The sequence below is a fragment of the Melanostigma gelatinosum genome (assembly GCF_949748355.1).
Source record: "Melanostigma gelatinosum genome assembly, chromosome: 21".
In the NCBI taxonomy this organism is placed as follows: Eukaryota; Metazoa; Chordata; class Actinopteri; order Perciformes; family Zoarcidae; genus Melanostigma; species Melanostigma gelatinosum.
In genome coordinates this window covers 20,232,330-20,252,683 of record NC_136654.1, presented here as the reverse complement: position 1 = coordinate 20,252,683, position 20,354 = coordinate 20,232,330, and the positions used below count along the sequence as shown (strand labels likewise).

Genomic DNA, 20,354 nt, shown 5'->3' with positions numbered 1-20,354 from the left:
ACAGACAGAGTCAACAGATAAACTGCTCTTTCATGTCATATCATGATGAAATGAGATGAACTGATGAAATGATGCATGCATTGATATAAAGAACATTTATTTAGCACATGAACTTTTGTCAATTAAATCAATTCTGATCTGCACTGATAAAGACAATAAAGAAAAACTCAAAAAATGTATGTTTTTTTTAAAAGAAATAAATATATGGACTTGCATTTATTGAGCACCTTTCTAGTCTTGACCGCTCAAAGCGGTTTACACGACATGCCAACATTGACACACACATTCATACACTGACCACCTGCTCGCCAGGACGTCAACGAATACTCATTCATACACACGAGCCGGGGATCGAACCGGTTAGTGGACGACCCGCTCTCCCCCCTGAGCGGATCATTCAGCCCTATTCACAATCAATTCCATTTGATGTGTATATACTTATTTCCCAGTGTCTGTCTTACTTATCCGGGACAGCTCTTCAATATTGAGGATTTATTTTGGAAAAGAAAGCTCCTCTGGGTCTCTATCTATTATGATGTATTGTAATTGGTGTCAATGCCATGTTATCAATAATTGTGTCCAATTATATTAAATTACAAACAAGGGGCCGACTCCATCTTTCTTGAATCTGTATACATCCTCTTTAAAATCTACAGGGAGAGCTTTTTAACTCTGTAACAGAAGCTGTTCAGAAACATTTTGAAATCTCAGAACCAATATTAAACATCTTAAAAAAAAAAGAAAAGAAAAAAAACTACAAAGCTGCAAGCCACTTTTCAATGCGTGTGTGTGTGTGTGTGTGTGTGTGTGTGTGTGTGTGTGTGTGTGTGTGTGTGGGTGTGTGTGTGGTACTCACAGCTGGCACTGGTCTCCTTTGATCCCCTTGGTGGTGCAGAAGCACTTGCCAGTCAACACCTGGCACACACTTGCGTGACCATTACACTTACAGGCTGGAGGAGGCGACAACACACAGATAGAAAGAGAGGAGAGAGAGAACAGACGCATCGTTGATTAGCATCAAACGAAAACAAAGCAAATGATAAGTGAGGTGTGTATGTGCTTGCGCCCAGTTAGTGATTTCCAACATCAGTTTAAAGCTTTGACTTCTAGATCTCCTTGAGGGCACAGTAAAGCCGACAATTTCCACAACAAGTTGTTTCCCCCACACACACACACACACACACACACACACACACACACACACACACACACTTTTAAGCACTAGGCTAGCAGTTTCCCCATTGCTTGCAGTGTTTGTGCTAAGCTACCGACATCTCTCCTGCTCTACTGAACACGCAGCGATGAAACTGATATTCATCTGGGTAAGAATGGCAAACTAGTGTATTTCCCAAAAGATTGGCTGAACTGAAAGTCTGAGACATGATGGAGAAATATGCCCCCCCCCCCCTAGATAGGACACCACGATACCTGCAAGGCACTGGGGTGCGTGTGGAATACAGACGTGTGAATTGACTCCTTAAGAGTGCTTCTAGTGTGGCAGCCTTTCAAAAAAGAACTCACCTCTTCCTATTCAGTTGACAGAGCTTTAAAACACTGAGACGGTGTATTACAGAAGGGTCAGTGGACACAGTGCTGAAACTTCTTCCAGCACATTTCCCCGAGATGGTACATGTGAATATTTCAGGTGACAGGACTGCTTTTAGACAGAGTCACAGCACTTTCTTTCTGCACTTCTTGTTATTGACAGCTGGCGAAACAGCGAGTTAGTTGTACTTACTGTGTGCGAGCCACACTGGATAGGGAGGGGTTTGCTACGTGCCCGCCGTGCGTAGAACAAACATTGAATATGCAATGGGTCCCCTGTCTATTTGCATGCAGTAATGACACATAATGACTTTGAGTCATTTTGTCCTCAGGCGCCGAAAGAATGGGAAGGATATTCCCGTCACTACCTGTGTAGTTTCACTTTACGGGTTACAGATATAGCCGATGCATTGACAGATGGTATCTGAGAGCAGAAAGCTCCCAGATGTGTGTGTGTGTGGCTCACAGTCTGACAGTTCAAACAATAGCTTCCATGTAATTTCTCAGGAATGCTATTCATGTCTCATAAGGGGCCAGTGTGGGTAAAGCTCCTCTCGACATGGAACCACTGAATCTATATTTACTTACCAATACCCTGAGACTGCTATGCAGTCATTTCATATTCACTGAAATGCACGTTCCTTTGTTTACACCCATTCCCCACATTAAATTCAGCAAGCATGATGTGTGTTTTTGCTTCGAAAACATGAATGCCGTATAAATGATGGTTCGCAGTCACTCCACAGTAAATTTATTCTGCAGCGAGCAGGACACGGATAATAAATCTGCATGATGTGCGATTCACATCTCAATCGAAGCAGTTTTATATCCAGAGAGAGAAAAAAAAAAACCCGAGCACCACACCCTGACAATTACAACAATTAAATCATTGTGGATGTGTGTTGGAATTTGTATCATGCTTTTATATTGTTAATGTTTCACAACATACGTGTGTGTGTGTGTGTGTATTCTCCCTCCATCCGCAATTACGATGCATGACGCAAAGCAGGGCTTTAGGGTGCGACAGAAAACACAGAAACACAAGAAGTCAGTATTTGATCTTCAGCGTCACCTCCACATCTGCTCTCATGTCAGGAAACCACCGTTAACCTTTAGTGAGGCTGGTGAGTTAACACAGCAACAAAATAAACCAACGGAGACCAGATGTCTCTTTTACCTTTCCTTGTTTTTCTGTCAACACTTTATGAAACCAACATATGGAGGAATATTCCCGTTAATCAAACAGGACAGACAAACCGCCACCAATTCTTATCAATACACAATAGTGCCCTCTGTTGGTTAAGATGCTGTACTACTGGATGTTTATCACACGATGCACTAATTAGAATTCAATAGCTTAATAATAGTCCTCGAAGAGTTTAATACACACACACACACACACACACACACACACACACACACACCAGCTGGTCCAAATAAAAGAACACAGAGAATTTAATTTGTTGCATGTGTTCAGCTTAAATGAAATGCATACAGATGATTAAGAGAAGTTAAAGGGAGGGAAACTACGTGACTTGACCGCTTCACCAAAAGGATATCAAGTGAATCCATGAAAGTCTGACGCGTGCAGAGTAACTCACCCTGGCATTTGCCGCCATTGGTCGGGTCTCCGTGATAACCGGGCATGCAGGTCTGGCACTGAGGACCAGTGGTGAGGTTCCGGCACTGTTCGCACACGCTGCCGTTCACACAGGTGCTGTGGCCGTTACACTGGCACGCTGAGAATGAAACAGAGAGCGGTTATGGATTCATGCAACGTCAGGGTTAACTTTCTGCAACGTCAGGGTTAACTTTCTGCCTTTCAGCTACATATTTAGTAGACGAGTGAAAATGAAATGTCAGATTAACCTTGTTTTTGGTTGTACTGGCAAGCTAACACAAGGCAAGACCAACATGGATTTGTATTTTCATTTTAATGATGAGGGACGACAAGGTTGAATTTCTGCCAACATGTTTGCGGTCACAAGCTTCTCCGTCATTCTGCAAGCTAGTTTTGAATAATGTGTGTCAAAATCACACAATCATTTTGATCTTGCTCCCTGTAGACTAGGACAGCTAGGCTTTGACACCAGCCCAACTAAATTTACACCGAGTGTTGTTGTTGTTGTTGTTATTGCTTCCTGGAAAAGCCACAGACACATCAGAGCTGTCAGTAGCTTGTGCCTGCCATGTCATCTTAATTACTATTTAATCAGACTGGCCTTCTAAAATAATTATAATGGCTGCAACTTTTAACGAAGCTGCATTTCTGTACAGATACAACATCTAATTGAAAAAGGCTGTAGACAAATAATAAGTGGTTGTTTTAAGGAAGTTAACCTTGTTTGAAATAGATTTTCAGCCACAGTACATATGGATTGTTACAATTAAGTCCACCATTGAGAGTGAAAAATTGAATTCAAAGACACATTCAGGCGTGCACCTGAAGGCTTAAACCCACAATAAGGAAAAATAACTAAAACTCCTTTACGTGTCGCTCAGATTTATCGAATTACTGATACCACCGAGCACATTCTCATATTACAGCTAGCTGTGATTATGTCATCGTCTTACGTGACGTGGTCGTATGGAGTGGGGCTTGATGACGGCATTAAATGGCACACGAGCATAAGGTTGCATAGAGTCAGCAGGGAGGGATTAGTTGCATAGCGGATGCTGTAACAAGAAGCCTTGATAAGAACATCTTTTGACAGTCGATACGCTGATGACAAATGACCTGATCAGGAAGTGGATCCCTTACCGGGGCAGTGGATGAAGGCCCACTCGTAGCCCTTGTCTTTGGGGCAGATGCCCGGCTCCAGGATCATGTCCCCGGACTGGATCGGCTGGCCCTGCTTCGCCGGCCTCTTCATCGGCCCTCGGTAGGAACCCTCCGTGCAGAGGCCCTTCCCTGTGTTGCTGGGATCGCCGCACCAGCCGCACTCGGGCTGCTCCAAGCATTGGGAACATGTCCGCAGGCCTGAACAGTTCTGGGCTGAAGGAGAGACGACGGGTGAGAGACTTGTGTTGTATTTCTTTCTTATCATATTAGAAAGTTTCCATTCCTGCTGCACTCCTCTGCTCAAGGATTTCAATTCCAAAAGCGTATTCTATCTTCGTTTGCCACATTTGTCTGTTCCTTCTCATTTGAAAATGTATTTACCGGTGTCGTCGCCTTGAAACAAACAGCAGGCTGCTAATTGTAACAACAAGACCCAAAGTTGCCGTAAACAAAAGTCCTGAAGGATGTTGCTTTCAGGGTTCTATTTTCAACTTCAGTCATTTCTTAGCATTTAACAGCACCTGCAGATTAAGGAGCATTAATGTGCTCCGCACTGAAGACACAAGCTGGTTATCTGATGAGCTGCCAGGACAACAGATTTAAGAGCCCATAAGATGATAAGAAGCAAGTGCTGAGCATTTAACAGCTGATTGAGGGGAGACGAGGCCAAGAGATGAGCCAGAAACCAGGGCCGGTGAAAAGTTTGGGACTTGAGCAAAAGTTCAATGAGAAGTTTAAATGTGATGTGTGAAGTGGCACCTCGCTCTGAACTCAGAAACCCAAAGGACCAATGCTGTTGTGTGCGGGGGTGAACTTTCAGGCCACTAAATTGCCTGACAAGTTTCAGCGCCGCCACTTGCCTGCCAGATAGACACACGAGAGGAGGGGGGGGGGGGGGGGGGGGGGGGGGGGGGGACAAACACTGAGTGCTTTTTACCTCAGTTTATGTCAAACAAATCTCCAGCTATTCCAATAATGGATGTGAAACCATGACAACGCGAGAACAATCAGTACAGAAGCACTGAAAAGCAATTTGAGTTTGTTTTGACGACTGGACGCAAAGTGGCAGATTTCTCTCTCGCTCGCATACCAGTCGAAGGAAACGAAGCAGGAGGACGAAGACTTCTGTCTCGCCAAGAAAACAAAAGTGATGTTAAAAAGACAAAATCTGCCGTAAAATCGAAACCCCCATGGAATTAAGACGATCAACATGTGTGAGCACGAACGACTCGATGTGGTCAAGCATGCGTATGTTATACAAATATAACCTGCACTCCTGGACCCCCGAGTCTCTCAACTCGCAATGTCAGGTCTGAATGTTTTCATGTTGCCTTTTAAAATGTGGAACTTTCACAAATGACATCAAAATGTCTTTGAAGGTAAAACTCTGGAGGCTCAGCCTTTATGAGATCTGTTTATTTGACATCCACTCTGCTGTCCAAACGTCTCCTGTGGTTACCGGTACATTTACTTTAAACTGCGTCTGCGGGCTGTTGCGCTGCTCGCAAAGTGTTCCCGCCTCCAGAGCCTACAAAGAGTATTGATCAAAAGGACGACCTCCACCGCTTCAATATCTGTGTTTTTTTCTGCGTCTTGACATGTCTTTTTAAAGCACCCTGCAATCAACAGACGGCAAACGTTGATTTAAATCAACAAGTACCCTTACGAGTATGCGGACATACTCATAAAGCATATTAGTGAATATTGCGATGGCAGATATTCAGAATGATGAGTAGTTAAAACTTACTCATGGCTTTTTTTAACAATAAAAACATAAAACACATGAATCAACTAATCAGAAGGGGTTGCTCTTATTATAACAGCTGTCTCTCAGCTTGGGTTGCAACTCGTGGTTATTTTCATAATCTGCAGATTATTTTCTCAAGTCATGATTTGTTTTCCTTTGTGAAAATTATGAATTAGAAATCATAAATTCCCAGGAGCCCAAGGTGACATCATCCCACCAACAGTCCAAAATGTAGAGATTGATTTTACCATCATATGTTAGGGCTGCACCATTTCAACTTCTTCCATCTCAATAATGCAAATATTTGCCATTTTGGCTTGAAAAATTAACACAACAATTGTACAGTACATCGTAGCAACAGACACAGTGGAGCACACCGGCCGGTCCCGTTATCAAAGATCAATTCAAGCCCCGAGGAAAAAGAGAAAGTCAACTCGACCGTGCATGTTTAAAAGTCTGTCTGAAGTAAAAGCAGCTTCGGGGGGGAATTAGCTTTTTGTTGATGAAACAGACAGAAGTTCGCGGCAGAGATGTGACGGCGATGCGTTTGGTCTGACTGTTTGATGTGGAAGATATGGCTACGCAGACGCGGAGGAGACGTTCGGAATCATGACAGTTAGAAACCACTAGAACTAGAGTTCCCGACGGCAAATAAACAAACAACTATTAGTGACTCACAAAGAACAACTACTTGTCAGATCTGCTAAATTATCTGCAGAATTAGACTATTTTTTCTTGTTAATCACAGTCCGCCCTTTCAAAGCCAAACCAGGCCACTTCTCCTCGGTCTGAAGTACATGTAAGCAGTGTACTCGGCATAAAGAAGGCCTCTCTATGCACCAAGAGGAAACAAATAAAGTAAGCGAGGTAATTCAAGACTCAAGTGGTGACTGACACTTTTAGAGTGAATGTGGAGGAGCGAAGTCTGACAGAGCGAAAAATAAAGAATTTATTGGATGCCCTTCTCCGTCCTCTACGCCAAAAAACAGACAAATTCCTCAAGACACATATCCACGGCGCACAGCAGCGTCTCCGGGTAACCCAACACCAGCTGACACAAATGAATTTCAGGCCGCACCCTCAGCTCCCTAAATTTGTTACCCGCTAAACTGACCAGAGACGTTTTTTTTTACGATCTGACACGACCACGGGGATAATTCATACATCACGCAGCAGCGGCCTTCGGGTGAGGGATCTCTCTGATCAACTTACCACTGTGCGGTGGAAACACTGTTAACTGCTTTACCTCTGTGTGTGTGTGTGTGTGTGTGTCCAGTACTTATTCAGTTTACTTTAGGACACAGGAACAAATAAGAAGGAGATGCGTTTTGTTGTTGTGAGACATTGTTTCGTGTTTGAATCTAAACCTATTACGCCATCTATCCAACCCCGACAGGTAATCCCCGCCTTTTTTTTTTTGCTGTGATTTTCTTCATCACTTGTTTGTTTTGAGTGTAAAGCGCCTTGTAATCTGTGTTTTATGAGGAATTAAGGGGATAAAATGAGCTATCACATTCAATTATGAACTCTAGAAAACATGTTCAGGATATGACATGGACATGTACATACAGTAATCTTTAGAGCGTTAAGAATGATATGATTATGGTACTGCCTGAAAAGAGAGCACTTTGATTCTGTTTGTTTCTGACACTGAGGGTTTTGGATTATTACCGAATTGCACTGCAACTATACCATAAAGTTGTCAAAGTGGCCTCGGGCTCATCTATTCCTGAATCCCACAAGAACATTACTGTATGTGCAGCCATTCCTATCATCTTTCTCTGGTTGTAGGTGTTTGTAGGCTTGTGTGAAACAGTTCCCTGATTCCTGACTGTCTTTAAACCACTTAAGGCCGGCTAACAGTAACAGTCCCTCTGCAGCTCGGTCAACAGGGAAATCTAACAGTTGGGGGGGGGGGGGCGACAACATACGAGAGTAATTGGCCATTACAAAGAAAAGAAGAAAAAAACAAAACGCTACAAACGCCAATCACAGGAAACTAATACCGTTTTCCCTCGGACACAAACACCTTCCACTTCAAGCTGTTTTCTGGCAGTGATGAACATTGACTTCTTACAGAAAGCTTGCTGCCGACCACCTTAATGCCAGACTGTGGACTTCAAAGAAGTCTCATCTAGATTAAGTTCAGTGAAAGACACTCACCCACACAGTCTCCAGTCTGCCACTCCAGACACTGGCCATAGGGAAACGAGATGACGTAGGCGGTGGAGTCGATGCAGCGCTGCGCACTGCCGCACCACATGCACTCCATGGCCTGGCTGGTACAGTTGGCACACTTGGTGTGCAGCGAGCAAGGCTTCTTACAGGCTGGACGGACACTCAGATTGGGGTTTCCTGGACAGGAGAGGGCAAAACAGAAATAAAGGATAATGAGTCTTTTTTTTCCCCATTTCAGGTGACATATTAATGTTGTATATACTTGCGAGCGTCTCTCACCGATCGCTTTTTCACAGATGAGGCCGTGGGCAGTGGCAGTGCACGGATTGGCCCTGAGGCCGGACACCTGAGGCTCCTCCAGGTAGGCACAGAACCCAGAGTCACTGGGCTCGCCAGGCAGCCAGCGCAGGCTGCTGTTGGTGAAGGGAGACATGTCCTCCCAGCCCCAGTACGACACATTGATTTTCCTCAGGCCCACCCAGGGAGACAGCCGCTGTGGACACACGGCGAAAAAAGGCTCAACATGCGAAGACCGAACAAGTCACAAACGTAGGATACAGTGTCACAACTCTGCCTCCGGCGGGCTGTTTACACCCGAGGAACCAAGAACGCCATTAAAAGTCGACTGAAAATAATTTCACAGATATGATTACTTGTTTGCCTTCAGGATTCGACTTGTAATGTAATGGGGAAATGATGGGAAATGGCATGCCAAGGTTCTGTTTGGAACAAACACTTCAACCCAGCAGACTGACAACAAATGACATCCTAATGAATGGAGCAGCCAAACTAAAATCATCAGTCGACTCCACAATTATCTTTCAGTGAGAGGGTGGATGTGTGGAGCTGTGGCGAGATGAGAAGGTGAGTGTTTGCCCAAAAGAGCGTTTCATCTTTTGTGCTTACGACTGTTGCTACAGACAGCGAGTCACGAGTCACAGAAAGAAGAAACTGTGACGGTGTTAGAAATGGATAAAATATTTCAAACAAGGCAAAACAAAACTAAGTGGGGTGTTGAGCATCGTAGTCTTATTTGTCAGGTGCTGTATCGCCGAAATTCAAGCATAGCATTGTTGTATTTGTCGTCAACTTGTAATTGCATCATAGTCAAAAACAAACCATGTAGTCTGCGTGGAAAGTGGAAACAATTCGATGGAAAGTGGTTGAAAGACAGAAATTACGCTAAAAGCAGAGCTGCAATCAGACGGAAAACAGAGCCGGCGCATGTACAAAACTGATCAGGAGGAAAATCATCCCCGAATGCAGAACCCTGATGAGTTGCTGACAGGCTCGACGAGCAGAAAATCACTCCCCCGTTCCCTTCTGTCAGCTCAACGCCAAATTGTAAGCCGCATAAACCAATCAGCCGGCATCTGACGATACCTGAAAATGTATCCGACTTCATTTGATACAGTATTGACTGCAGGCTTAATTTGATTTATATTTACCTTGTCTAGTTGCTGGAGCTTCTCCAGCTCCTCGAGCACAAAGTCCACTTGTTTGGAGGTGGTGAGCGAGGCGATGTTTCCGTTGAGGTTTTTGCAGTAGTGCTGGGCGTTGTCATAACTCTCGCGGCTGGAGTTGATCCTCAGGCAGGCTTCCCCCACCTGGCTCCATCCCTCATTGCACTGCTGGGCTGGAAAAGGGAAAGAGCCTGATGTATGATGATGTTATTATTATGTTAGTAACAATACAGGCCTACTCTCCCTTTATTTCCCTTAAATCTGTAAGACAGACATGATTATACCTGCAAATACTGCAAGAGCAGTTGCCGTTTACACAGCCAACAGTTACCAACTCCTGCAGCAAATATCTAATTATTTCGCCGTTTAATCTCTTCCTTCATCTGTCGGCCATTTGGTGCTGAGCAGGTTGTGTACAGTGGGTTTTTGTAGCTTCTAGGGATGCACTGACCCGACTTCATCAGTCCAAATACCGATACCTGAGCTTTGGGTATCGGCCGATACCGAGTACCGATCCGGTACCAGTGTTTAGTCAATAAGCTGTATTCCTCACTGTGTGAAAGTGACTGGGATCATTTTTTTTTTCACATCGTCTTCACACCTCTCACTTGTTACATTGTTATAAAAACATGACTTATTGATGTTTTAAACTAGAAGTTAAATCGTTAGATAAATACTGCTCAACGAAGGGGCACCATTCTATCAGGAAAAAAGAATATACCGGTAGTCATGTACGCAGATTGCAGGACGTTCTTCTTCAAAACCGTAGGGGCCTAATATTTAGGACTTAGTGTGTATCTGTGTGTGTGTGTGATAGATTTAGAGGGAGTGTAATCCGTACTTATTTACCTTGGAGAGATGGAGTGATTTTTGGAAGCCAAACTGCCAGTTAATTAATTCTTCTCATAAAAATATGGTGGCTCTCATTTAGATGTGTGTGTGTGCAAGTGCATGTGGATGGCGGCATGGATCCATTTGAAGTGTACGAATCGTGCCGAGACTCCCTTTCAGGCATCAGAATCACACACACACACTTTGCAGCTCCCACTGCTGCAACAATCCCCGAGGCGACAAGGCTTCCCGAACTGAAAATTGATGGATAATTCTTCAGATTCAGTCTGAGTCAACATTCGGGGGGGAGGTAAACTTAATAATCTGCCAGAACTGATAAACAACATCAGGCTGACATCTTGAAAGTACATCCCTGCAAATACTAAATGCTGTTTACAATACAATGTACAAATCCTAAACTTAATAAATATCGGTTTAAATATTCCCTTCGGGTCTGAATGTCAGTGAAGGCATTTATTACGGTGAACGCAACATCACCTCACAACACAAGTGACTGCTTTGTGTTATGACGCGTTAAGTCTTACATCAGATTTCACCGATGAGCTCAAGGAGATCATGTGCAATAGTAAGTGCTACACTTACAGCAACAAACAGACACAGCAAACGTGACCATGGTGTGTGTGTGTGTGTTCGTGCGTGCGTACGGAAACGTGCTTGGGGGTCCGACGTCCATCTTACCTGGCAAAGCGTGGCACTCCGACTGATTCTGGTCCCACTGACAGTTGAGATTCAGCGAGCAGCTCTTGCAGTTGGCGAGCTTGCTGCACAGCCGCTCGTTCCGCACCGGACACTCTGTGAAGTTCCTCACGTTCTACGGACAAAAAGAGAGGCGAGAATAGAACAGGCGGGGCGGTTAAAGCGTTGAATTTAAGATGGATCGGGAAGAGTTGAACTGGAGTTTCAGAAGAGCGCCGACGCCCCCTGTTGGACCACTCACTGAGGTGCAGTTGCTAGAGGCGGAGAGGCACTTCTTGTCGTCGCACCACTGGCACCCGTTGGTGTTGGCCGTACAGCTGGCGCAGTCTGAGAACCGGTAGCACCGCTCGTCCACTGTGACTGAGCAAGATACAGGGAGAGGTACAACAGCAGCAATGAGTGGTTTATATGATGTTTTTTGGAAGACCTAAAAAGTATTTCATTTTAAATAGATGGAAATAGTTCCTCGGGAATAAGAAAGTAAACATTTTCTTTGGAACTTGCGTGTAACTAGTTGACAATATAAAAAAAAAAAAATGTGAGTCATTTGGAATAGCTGAGAGCCTAAATGACTGTGTTGTCACTCTTAAGGAGAAGTGTGGAAGAGCAGATTGGCTTGGAAATATTATTTCTTAAAACTTTGGATGTCTATCTCTCTCTCACCAGCTTTAGGGGGGCAGAATGGGGCAGGAGCGAGGCTCCCATCAGCCATGCTGGGTTCCCAGGGGAGACAGTGGCCTCTGCTCCAGATGCAGCGGACCCCTGGCCCAGCCTTCACACACCCCTCCTCTGCCAAGAAGGCCTGGCAGCTGGGGGGTCGGTAAACAAGCACGTCGTTGAGCAGCACGCCGGAGAAGCCCCCAAACAAATACATGGACCTGAAAGAAATGGTGACAGCAGAGTATAAACTGGAAGGAACAAAATAAAGAAAAACTTGACTGTTCTATTTTTATAACTTCAGAGAGGGGGGGGGATCTTTGTTTTTTGCAGATTCCATTGAGAGAGACTCACCCATTGCTGACCACAGCAGAGTGACCATAGCGGTTGACATCCCTGTGCAGGTCCGGTTTGGGCAGGAGCCTCCACTCATCACAAGCTGAGGAAAACACGAGACGGTACATGTCAGGGAGCATCCGCTTTGTCTCTGTGCTCACGACACAGAGAGGGTCTTTTAACGAACATATATTCAAGCTACCGACACCACCGGATGTCCAGAATAATACGAGAGTCCTACCAATGTCGTAGGCAAGGAAGTCGGCGGAGAAACACTTGGCGCCGCTGCTGAGTGACGTGTCGTTGTGCGTGTTGCCGCCAAAGACGAGCAGGGTGCCGCTGAGGAGCACGGCAGAGTGCAAGTAGCGCGGAAAGCCGCTCTCTCTCAGAATGAACCTAGAACACACGTGACGAGTGTTTCACGGGCAAGCGTAACGAGAAACTATTGAACAAACAGTGTCGCGTACAAAGACGTGAATGCATAAATGTGTTGATTTACCATGTCCGGGTGTTAACGTCGTAGCGGTAGAGTTCATCAACAAGGCCGTATTTGTTGGCAGGCACCGCCTTATAGCCTCCGTGGACGTACACGCTACCACTGGCGCCGTCATACGTGCTGCTGTGGCCGTAACCTCCCTGGGGGACGGCGCCTTTAGTCTCAGGCACCAGCCACGTGTTGGAACCTGACAAGGACACACAGACGGGAAGCTTTTAATTCGAATGAAGCCGCCCGTTTTGTACTTTATGAAAGGAAATAGAAGTCCCAAGCAAATCGTTTTTTCATGCGATGGGAGGGATATGAAATGTAGAGAGCTGATAAGAGTGAGAAAACAAACAAGTGTGTTAAAGCTGTGACTCACGCAGGTTGTACTCCTGGACGTTGCTGACATAGCTGTAGACGGGGGAGTAGCCAAAGATGACCAGCATAATGGCCTCGCCCTCCTCTAGTGGAACGCAGTGGGCCGAGTGACCCCCCACAGCGTAGATCTGAGCCTGGGCCGGTGGGCCAACCACGGGGTTTCTCCGCTGCCAGGTCCGACTGGGCACGTTGAACGCCCACAGCTCGTCCGTCACGTTACCCCAGCCCGCCTCCAGTTTCCCACCAAACATGTAGATGTCGTCCTGAAAAGAGCAGAGTGGAGTAAAAATGATGCTGAAACAAGAGTGAAATCAAACACCGACTTTGGTCAAAACACGGTATAAAATGCACCTTTTCAAACAAGCCTGTTTAGTTGACATTCCTTCATCTTCTTACTGTTAAATTTATCGAATCACATGAAAGTGACTTGTGTGGTTTACTTTTGGTGCGGGCAAACTTTTATTGCTGTTTCGCCCCCAAATTCTAATTCTCCCGCCTTCCTGCCAACATTAGCTTCCCAGAGAGACTGTTTTGACTCCAGATTGAGCCATATCTGTGTGTTTACCTGGTAGGCAGCAACTGAGTGGCCGTATCTCGGCACAGGGCCACTGTTGATGGGAACTGTGTTCCAGATGCCACTCTCCAGGTTGTAACTGCAGAGCAAAAGCAACAGAACATTCATGCAGAAACACTGCAAGCACTTAGCTTGTCCCTTCACATCAATTCATTTTTAACCAACGAGCAGCTGATGTAATCACAAAAGGGAGCAGTTTTGCCCTTTGATGAACACGGGAGAATAAATGTTTGTGGGCACGCACAATAAAACAGGACAGCTGGTCATATCAGCCCACAACGGTCATATATTATAAAATCCTTTTGGAGGCTCAGGATATATTTTAGGAATCATTGCACCTGATGATGAACACATAGTTGGAGCAGATGGAGAGAGCCTGTCCACTCAAAGAAGACGAAAACGGTTAACTCTGAGCCAGGATATGACTCAGCAGCGCAGAACTCAGTTCTGCATTTTATCTGGAGAGTCATCAAGAACACTAAATACTAAATTCTCAATTTAGCTAAGTGAATGGGGCTTTTAACGGAGCAAAAGAAAGAAATCTAGATGGGCTATGAAAACGTAAACGGCAATAAAGATGATACATTTGGTGGACATAGCGTGCGTCGGTGTTTGGTTGATCGCCATTGTGCAGTGGACTGGACATCGGAGCGACACACATACTTGTGCTAATGCTACTTACTTGAGAATCATCTGGAAGGAGCTGTAGTTGAAGGCGTATCCACCCACCACCCACATGACCTTATCTTGCACCACGGCCTTCTGGGAAGCTCTGGCGAGCGACGTGCCAAAGGGCTTGACGCTCGGTAGCACCCAGAAGGACTCGGTCGAAGGTACGGTTAGCGAGCAGTCTGGGCCTACAAGACAACAGGAGAAAGAAATGTCAGCATCGAGGCAACAACAAGGCAACTGAAGTTCATGGCTCAACGTTTCCAAAATGAAAGCGCTCTATGTTTAGACAAAGCACCGAATGACGCCGAATCTCTTTCAGGGACAGACGCATACTTTCATTCCTGCCGAGAGAAACTTTGAAGAGCAAACATGCCGCTCTCAGACCTAAACAAAAGCAAGACCACTCCCCTTAACCGAACATGACAGGCAGGGAGGTGTGAATATGTTAAACTGTGTGTGTGTGTGTGAGTGAGAATGAAGGCCGTGCTGAAAAACAACAACGCATGCCTCTGCTGACGATTCTGTCAAGTTTCATCGCGTGAAAGCATTTGTTTCCCTCCAGCTGGCGGCACATAATTACACTCTGTCACAGGGCTTATCGGCGTGTTACCAATCAGCATTATGACACGAATCAACACAGCTGTTCACACTTGTCTGCTAACGCGGTCTTCATTACATCTTCCGACGCAACCGCCGGACACGGGAGGAGTGACGGCGTCTAACAACCTGCGATTGCAAAAGTATGTTGCATATGATTCATCAGTCAGTGTTTGTTTCCCCCTTTACTTTTCAAATCTTTTGTCTCTACGAAACAATCCGACGACTAAACTACGTTGACAGTGGAAGAACATTCTTTGAGACCCGGGTGTTTGCAGACATCTTTTTGGGGGGGGGGGGATTTGGGCGGAGCTCACTGTTACCTTGCCAGCTGTCGTTGCAGACGCACAACTTCTCCCCGGTGAGGTCGCAGTAGCCGTGGTCGGGGCTGCCGCAGTTGTTCCTGCAGTAGGGGATGTCGCAGGCCTCGCCTTTCCAATACTTGTCACATTCACAGTACACTCTGCTGGCGGCCGAGTTACCGGGGGTGCACTTCCCGTGGCCGGAGCAGTTATTGGGGCAAGAGTTGATCCTGCACAGAAGGATGCGTGTGTTTTCGTTTATCCAACACTGCATTGCACTATTTAGGCTGCTCACAGACTTTTACTTGGAGACTGAGGAAGGTTGATGAGTATCATCTAGTGTTTGGAAAAGGTGCGGCGGATAAAAGGATTAGTAATGATTGAAAAACTATTGAGCAGGTCACTAACGATTAATAGTGATTTTTGCTGCAGGTTTTAGTCCAGCAGAAAAAGCACTTGTACCAGCCTCTTTGTTTCTGACATGTGTGGGACGCAGAAGCATTCTACCATCAATCAGCAGCTGGGAGACATAAATGGACCTGGAATACGGCCAACTGCAGCTTTAAAATCAATCAATGAAAAACCTGAAAAATGTCTTTTAACTCAGGTTACAGCCTAAAACCAAACCTCAATGTTCATCCAACTCTAAAAGTAGAAACAATGTACGGCTTAAAAATCGTGTTTTGTTTGTAGTTTCAGCTCAGATGGAGCGCTTGGATACTTACGAGTAAAATATTTCAAAGCCTGTTAGGTTGTAGGCAGCATCGCTGAAAAAGTGTAGTAGTGCGTAGCCTGAAGTCGTCTCAACCTCAGGAACCGTCTCATTTCCTCTGATCTCCGGCACGATAACGCCGCTGTACAGAAGGGCACAACGTTCATTGGCAGCAGAAACAAAGCCGCGACGCTCTGCTAAATCAGAAAGACCCGACACCTGCTAGGTGAAGAGGAAATTAAACAGCCACATAATCATGCCCACGTCTTAACAAAACATCCACCCAACCAATACTTATTAGCTGTTTATAATCAATACGTATTAAACTTCCTCACCTGAAAACAGCAACCTGGGGGGCATATACCGAGTCCCCGTCATAGACGTACATGTGGTCCCAACTACATTCTGTGGCAAAGTGGTTAAATCTTAACCGGAGAACCGCATTCGGACTGCGGAGGAAACAATTAAATAAGGGTTTCGGTAGTAAACATTACAGAAGTACACTTCCTTAAACAGAGACGCTGATTGGCTCATTTTAGTTGCATTCATCAGTTTATGCTACGTAATTAAACTTGGCCTCAGTAGAACATGGCAAATGACAGAAGTACTTACTAGCCCTCGATGAGCCAGGTGCACTTTGTTTTGTACTTGTAGTTGATTGGACCGTCGGTGAGGTATCCCGAGGGCTCCGTCAACCTGAAAGATCACAGACGTCAGCGCAGCAATAATACCTTTCCTCATGTCGAAGTGCATTTCAAATCCAGACAGTTCCTCCAATGGCTGAACATGTAAGAGTAGCAACAGGCCACACACACACACACACACACACACACACACACCTAAGTTAAGGCCATGAAAAAGGTTCAGCTGCTCCTTTCTGCTAAAGCCTCCAGACAATATCTCAATATTCATCTCGCAAAAGACCACAGTAGTGTGTCACAATGATCGATGAACATATATATATTATTAAAAGGACAGATGCGAGTCATACCAAGTGTAATTAATATGATTGCTTCCATTTTTCTCCTCTTAAACTAACAACCCTTAATAATAGTAACAGGAAATAAGGACAGAGGCGATAATAGAAACAAAGAAAAACAACAATGAATGGAAAGGAAAGAAAAAATTTAAATAAAAGATAATTATGATGAAACCGAAATATTGAAAAATGTATAAATCATTAATAAACAAAAACACCAGCATGGAGGATGGCAGACAGCCCAAATGATGTACACTGTGGGTAAATGACTTTTAAATTGAAATGCATCACTGTCCCACATCACAAGGAAGACAGATAACACAGAACTACTTTCTCGACACAGTGACGGATTTTCTGGTTTTGCAACAGATTATAGACTTTGATAAAAAAACAAAAAACTCATTTTGGAAGTCAAAGTTGAGACAAAGACTGCATGAATCTGTCAGTTGATACCGTTCAGGCCTCGACATTACAGAGAGCCCCGGTTCTGTTATTTCTGACTCGGCCAGCTTCACAGACACATACCGGCTCTCGTGGGCGGTCTGAGTAACACAGAAAGTGAAACGTATTCCCTTTTATGTCCACGCATTGTTTTAGATGCGTAACATGATCCAAGATGACTTTCCATTTGGAGGTTTGCTGACAGGATAATGGCCTAAAGATGGGTTGCAATCTCATAAAAGATGCAATGTTATGCTTTTGATACGGTCTTGACACCTGACAGAAAACATTTTCCAAAAACTGTTCTGTTTTTTTGTGATGTCCGGTCCTTTTGAGGGAAGCCGCAGCTTGCAATGCAGCCGTGTTTAATTGGTCATGTATTAACTGTCCGTGGTGCAGTTCCCCGTTCCACTGACTGCGGAAGAGCGAACAGTTGAAATCCAACATTTTAGTGGTTTGTCTCGAGGTGAAGGGGGGGGGGGGGGGGGGGGGGGGGGGTTATTCCCTGACAACATGCCTCATTGACAACCCATACAAAACCTCAGACACATCAGGGGCAATGCTAATTACTGTGATCAAAGCCCTTCTGTTGCACCTCAGGTGTACTGAAAAGCCATCAGACTCCTGTCAAGAGTCACACTCGAGATATTATTGTACAGCAGTTTGACGTTTATTCTCAGGTTGAAATATTTCCTTGCTTTTTCCTAACTACGTATTACTATGTGAAACTCAAACGAATTGCACTTTTTTGACATTAACATGTCATGTACCTGTGCTGATCAAAACCCATATTCTTCCAATTTAGGAACAATAGACATCATCACCATATAGGGTGCAAGGCTAAATCAATGAGTTGCAGAATTTGTTTCCTCACAGCGACTTTAGGCTCCTTTCTTAAAAGCTTAAGAAAATTAGTCTTTTAAGGATTTTATTTGTAATCAATGCAAACGCCTCTGGCAGGAAATCACTATAACGTCGTATGGTCCATGCTTACAATTACAATTACAACTAATTGAAGGACTGAGGGAGGCTACAGGCAAAGAGAGAAACCATGTTTTGGACTTTAAGTCGAACACAACAAGCAATTTGAATAAGTCAGTCAAGTTTGATGAGCCCTTTTCCAACATTTTATAGACCAATCAATCAAGGATGATGCAAATAATTACCTGTATCAGAACCTAAAATATAACATTGTGGGTTCACATTATCAAAGCTTTGGCTAGTGATGAATCAAAGCATTTTCATTAAGAATTCTCCCATATTTATACCCATTAGAAATAAAAACCTGTGTCTTCCAGGCACTGAGCTCAACAGGTCTTTCATCTCGCTCGTTCAAAAGTAAAGTTAAGTTTTGAGCAACAGTCGGCTTATTAACTGATTCAAAGTGTAACACGGGGATTCATTTTGTCATTTGAGGCAGTTTTTTCATTAACGAGGTCTGTTTGCTGAGTGATCTCCACTGACACTGACACTGACACTGAAAACAGACACTACTGGGTTACCTATATCAGCTCCTAACCCACTTTGAGTGGCTCAGACCATTTTTTAAAACTGAATATGATGATAGTTATGACAAACAATAAAGTGATCTGGTGTTAGTAAAAGATGGAATCACTTTAAGTGCATGGCCACTTACTTGAACCTCCCCTGGCAGTGCTGGCACTGGTCTCCGACCCATCCTCGGTCACAGATGCACGATCCGTTGACACATTTCCCAGAGAGACAATCCTTGTCGCACGGTTTCGCCGGGGACGCGTGAGTGACCAGCACAAAGTAAAACAAAACATAGACCACCAGGTATCTGTTGAGGCCCCGCAGATCGCTGTGGGGGTCTGGTTTGGGTCCTAAAATAAAGAGTTCCGTCTTACATTTCCCCCCGGGATGCATCTTTACCAAGCCGAGTAAAAGACCCGGGGCCTTCACGTCTGCTCCGGGGGAGAGAGCCTCAGCTACTCAGGCTGCTTCACTTACAACAAAGAAGTCCTGCATATTCGCTGATTATTATGCATATTGGCATTACGGCTAAGCTAAGCCCGGCTACGAAAACGTAACGTTAGAGGGTTTTTTTAGGGGCTGCTTGTTTAACCGCATGCATCGACTCGGAGTGGGAGGAATCCCCTCTTCACGCTTCCTCTTCTGGGAAGAACCTACCCAAAAACGCCGAGCATCGATTTGATCTAATTAAGCGGCTAACTCGTTGAATACTGTGACTAGCTGGTACATAATGTGTTAGCATACGTCGTTTATTTACAGTCGTTTGCCTCAGCTGGGTAACGTAGCGTCACTACGTGAATCAAGACCTCTACTCTCTATTACCAGCAGCCATTTTAACGCGTAAACAATCCGTCACACCGACACCGGGATGTTTAATGAAACATGCGACGGCGCTTCCCACAAAACCGCTACAATTTAGCCGGATCTTTGGCCCAGAAGAACAAAGGGGCTGTGGTGTCGTAGCCCTGGACCCAGTGCGAAGGCTGCCGCAGTCAACATGGATGTGGTGTGATGTGGGAACTGGAAGGCTATTCTTGCCGACTGGAGGGGGGCATCGAGCAAATACTTTGAACTGTTGTTGGTCCTCCTCCTGGTCTGTTCCCGCAGCAAATTTTAGGCTCTTTCAAACGTTGACAGCAGTGTGCGGTGGTGTTTCCTTGTATTCCCGTGGAGAAAAAGCCCCGCTGTCGCTCTCAAAACATGACAAGAACCCGGGAACCGATGGGTTTGCTAGCGCAGCGACACTAGACAGTTCATCAGGTTGGAGAAAACTAAACAGAGGATGCGCATGCGTACTAGATACGGGTGCTATTTAAAGGTACAGTCTCAAAAAAAAAAACAGACGATTTTATGCGGCATTTAAAAGCTGGATGTGTTTTAATTTTTTCAGGTCAAAGGTTTCCAAACGTAGGCTCATAGGTTATTGACCACGGAACACCATTTGGTCCTTGTCCTTGAAGTGTTAAAT

General features: G+C 44.9%; 1 protein-coding gene across 1 annotated transcript in view; it reads right to left on the bottom strand.

The window, feature by feature from the left end:
* Nucleotides 1-20,130, bottom strand: part of atrnl1b (attractin-like 1b) — a 50,510-nt gene extending 30,380 nt beyond the window's left edge. Inside the window, exons 1-20 of the mRNA XM_079293695.1 lie at nucleotides 19,029-20,130; nucleotides 16,585-16,668; nucleotides 16,308-16,421; nucleotides 15,986-16,114; nucleotides 15,282-15,490; nucleotides 14,372-14,546; nucleotides 13,681-13,768; nucleotides 13,117-13,378; nucleotides 12,756-12,939; nucleotides 12,498-12,652; nucleotides 12,275-12,359; nucleotides 11,927-12,141; nucleotides 11,505-11,623; nucleotides 11,246-11,378; nucleotides 9,701-9,888; nucleotides 8,532-8,745; nucleotides 8,238-8,429; nucleotides 4,307-4,540; nucleotides 3,147-3,284; nucleotides 857-950 (exon numbers count right to left, since the gene is read on the bottom strand). Of these exons, the coding sequence (XP_079149821.1) occupies nucleotides 857-950; nucleotides 3,147-3,284; nucleotides 4,307-4,540; nucleotides 8,238-8,429; nucleotides 8,532-8,745; nucleotides 9,701-9,888; nucleotides 11,246-11,378; nucleotides 11,505-11,623; nucleotides 11,927-12,141; nucleotides 12,275-12,359; nucleotides 12,498-12,652; nucleotides 12,756-12,939; nucleotides 13,117-13,378; nucleotides 13,681-13,768; nucleotides 14,372-14,546; nucleotides 15,282-15,490; nucleotides 15,986-16,114; nucleotides 16,308-16,421; nucleotides 16,585-16,668; nucleotides 19,029-19,279 (3,263 nt within the window). The 5' untranslated portion in view covers nucleotides 19,280-20,130. The remainder of the gene's footprint in view (nucleotides 1-856; nucleotides 951-3,146; nucleotides 3,285-4,306; nucleotides 4,541-8,237; nucleotides 8,430-8,531; nucleotides 8,746-9,700; nucleotides 9,889-11,245; nucleotides 11,379-11,504; nucleotides 11,624-11,926; nucleotides 12,142-12,274; nucleotides 12,360-12,497; nucleotides 12,653-12,755; nucleotides 12,940-13,116; nucleotides 13,379-13,680; nucleotides 13,769-14,371; nucleotides 14,547-15,281; nucleotides 15,491-15,985; nucleotides 16,115-16,307; nucleotides 16,422-16,584; nucleotides 16,669-19,028) is intronic.
* Between the last annotated feature and the right edge of the window lie 224 nt (nucleotides 20,131-20,354).